This window comes from Olea europaea, chromosome 11, assembly GCF_002742605.1.
Source record: "Olea europaea var. sylvestris chromosome 11, O_europaea_v1, whole genome shotgun sequence".
Taxonomy (NCBI): domain Eukaryota; kingdom Viridiplantae; phylum Streptophyta; class Magnoliopsida; order Lamiales; family Oleaceae; genus Olea; species Olea europaea.
In genome coordinates, this window is record NC_036247.1 from 33,470,738 (window position 1) to 33,472,324 (window position 1,587).

The following is a 1,587-nucleotide window of genomic DNA, read 5'->3' on the forward strand; positions in this document are numbered from 1 at the left end:
AAAAAAATATCAATAAAATGGTACAGAAGTATAAATTTGGGTGAAAATGACATTTTTCATGAAGAATATTGGCAATCAAACGTACTTTTAGCATAATATATGTCCTAAAAAGCAAGTGTGAGTCAATATTGTACATAAAAAAGCAATAGTTATTGCAATTCTCATAGCACTTCTAGAATAGAGAAAAATATAAGCCAAGGAGAAGGAGGTCCCTACCTTCAAGTAGACATCAATGGCACTGTATATTCCATCATGAATTGGTCTAGCTGACACAGGGATCGACTGTGATAGCTCAATAAAACTAGAGACAGAGAGATTTATATCACGAGCAATTTCTGCAAGATAACCATCAACAACTTTTCCAACGTTCAACCAGGAACCACGCCCTAAAACAAAGTCATTCTCTTTCATTTTGTCCTTCTCGCCAATATTAGAATCTGTATTACGTTTCCAATGAGTCACAAATCGATCCACGAGAGACTGGACAAGTTCAACATCATAAATGGTCATCTGGGGAGATCTTGCCGGGATCAAGAGATCATTGACAGAAGCCTCGTCCAATTTCAAGCTGATACTTTCAATCAGATCTTCCCTAGATGTATCATCTGCTCCGACTAGAATAGCAACTTTCAGTAGTTTGAGCAAGAAACTACAAGAACAGCTAATTCCCTTGTCCGGAGGCAATAGGCAAATTATAGTTTCGACCAAAGATTTGTTCCCCTTGTTGTAAACTTCAGATGCCAGAGATTCAATTGAATCTGGCAACCATCTTACTGCATAAGTCTTCAGTGCCTCCCCAATAACATTTCCATCCGTTCTACCTTTCAATTTCACAGCAATCATAACCCGCTTGTACAGATCAATGTCTAGTTCACATATATCTTCGACCCACCAATCTTTTGGAACAAAATCCAATTTCTCTGGAAACTTCATGGCATTTTCAATTATCTTGTCTGAAGTTGCTAATTTCCTATTATAGGTATAGGACCAGGTAACTTTTGAGGGATCAACTGAGGTTTTTGATGCTACAGAATCTACGCATCTGGCTACCAACTTTAGATTCTCAGACAAAGGAAGAAGAGACTTGCTAGTCTGAAGAACAATAATGGAATCTTTCCAGCTTTGCAAAATACTCGAGTTGAGAAATACTTCAATCTTGAAAATCAGGTTTCCTCTCTCAACATCTTCAATCATCTCAAGATACTCTGCGGCACAACGTGCGGCTACAATATTGTAGGGATTAAGAGTAACCGTCATTCCATAACAAAATTTAGCACACATTTCGAATGCTTTTGGTCCACCAGGAAAATCGACTAACTTAATTTCATTAGAACTCTCCTCACTGGCTCTCGAAACAAGCTTTTGTAAGAGATTGCTCTTGGACAAGAGAGGAAACTGCAAACGCAAATCAATATCATATATCATAGAGCAAGACGAAAATTGGAAAGGAAAAGCAGGTTAGGTAGAAAGTATAATTGAAAATTAATGGCCCGTTTGATTCTCATTTTTATCAAAATAAATTTTTCTCTCCCTTCCTTTTAACCACACATTCTTCATTAAAATCATATTACACATAAATAAAAAACT

At 36.9% G+C, this 1,587-nt stretch overlaps 1 protein-coding gene across 1 annotated transcript; it reads right to left on the reverse strand.

Moving 5' to 3' along the window:
* Positions 1–72: 72 nt before the first annotated feature.
* Positions 73–1,524, reverse strand: LOC111404144 (BTB/POZ domain-containing protein NPY1). Its single transcript, XM_023032898.1, has one exon. It carries the CDS (start codon positions 1,423–1,425, stop codon positions 88–90), a length of 1,338 nt encoding a protein of 445 aa, XP_022888666.1. The 5' UTR covers positions 1,426–1,524; the 3' UTR covers positions 73–87.
* Between the last annotated feature and the right edge of the window lie 63 nt (positions 1,525–1,587).

Excerpts from the sequence above, each read along its gene's own strand:
- LOC111404144 (XM_023032898.1), bottom strand. The coding sequence starts at position 1,425 with ATGATATATGATATTGATTTGCGTTTGCAGTTTCCTCTCTTGTCCAAG.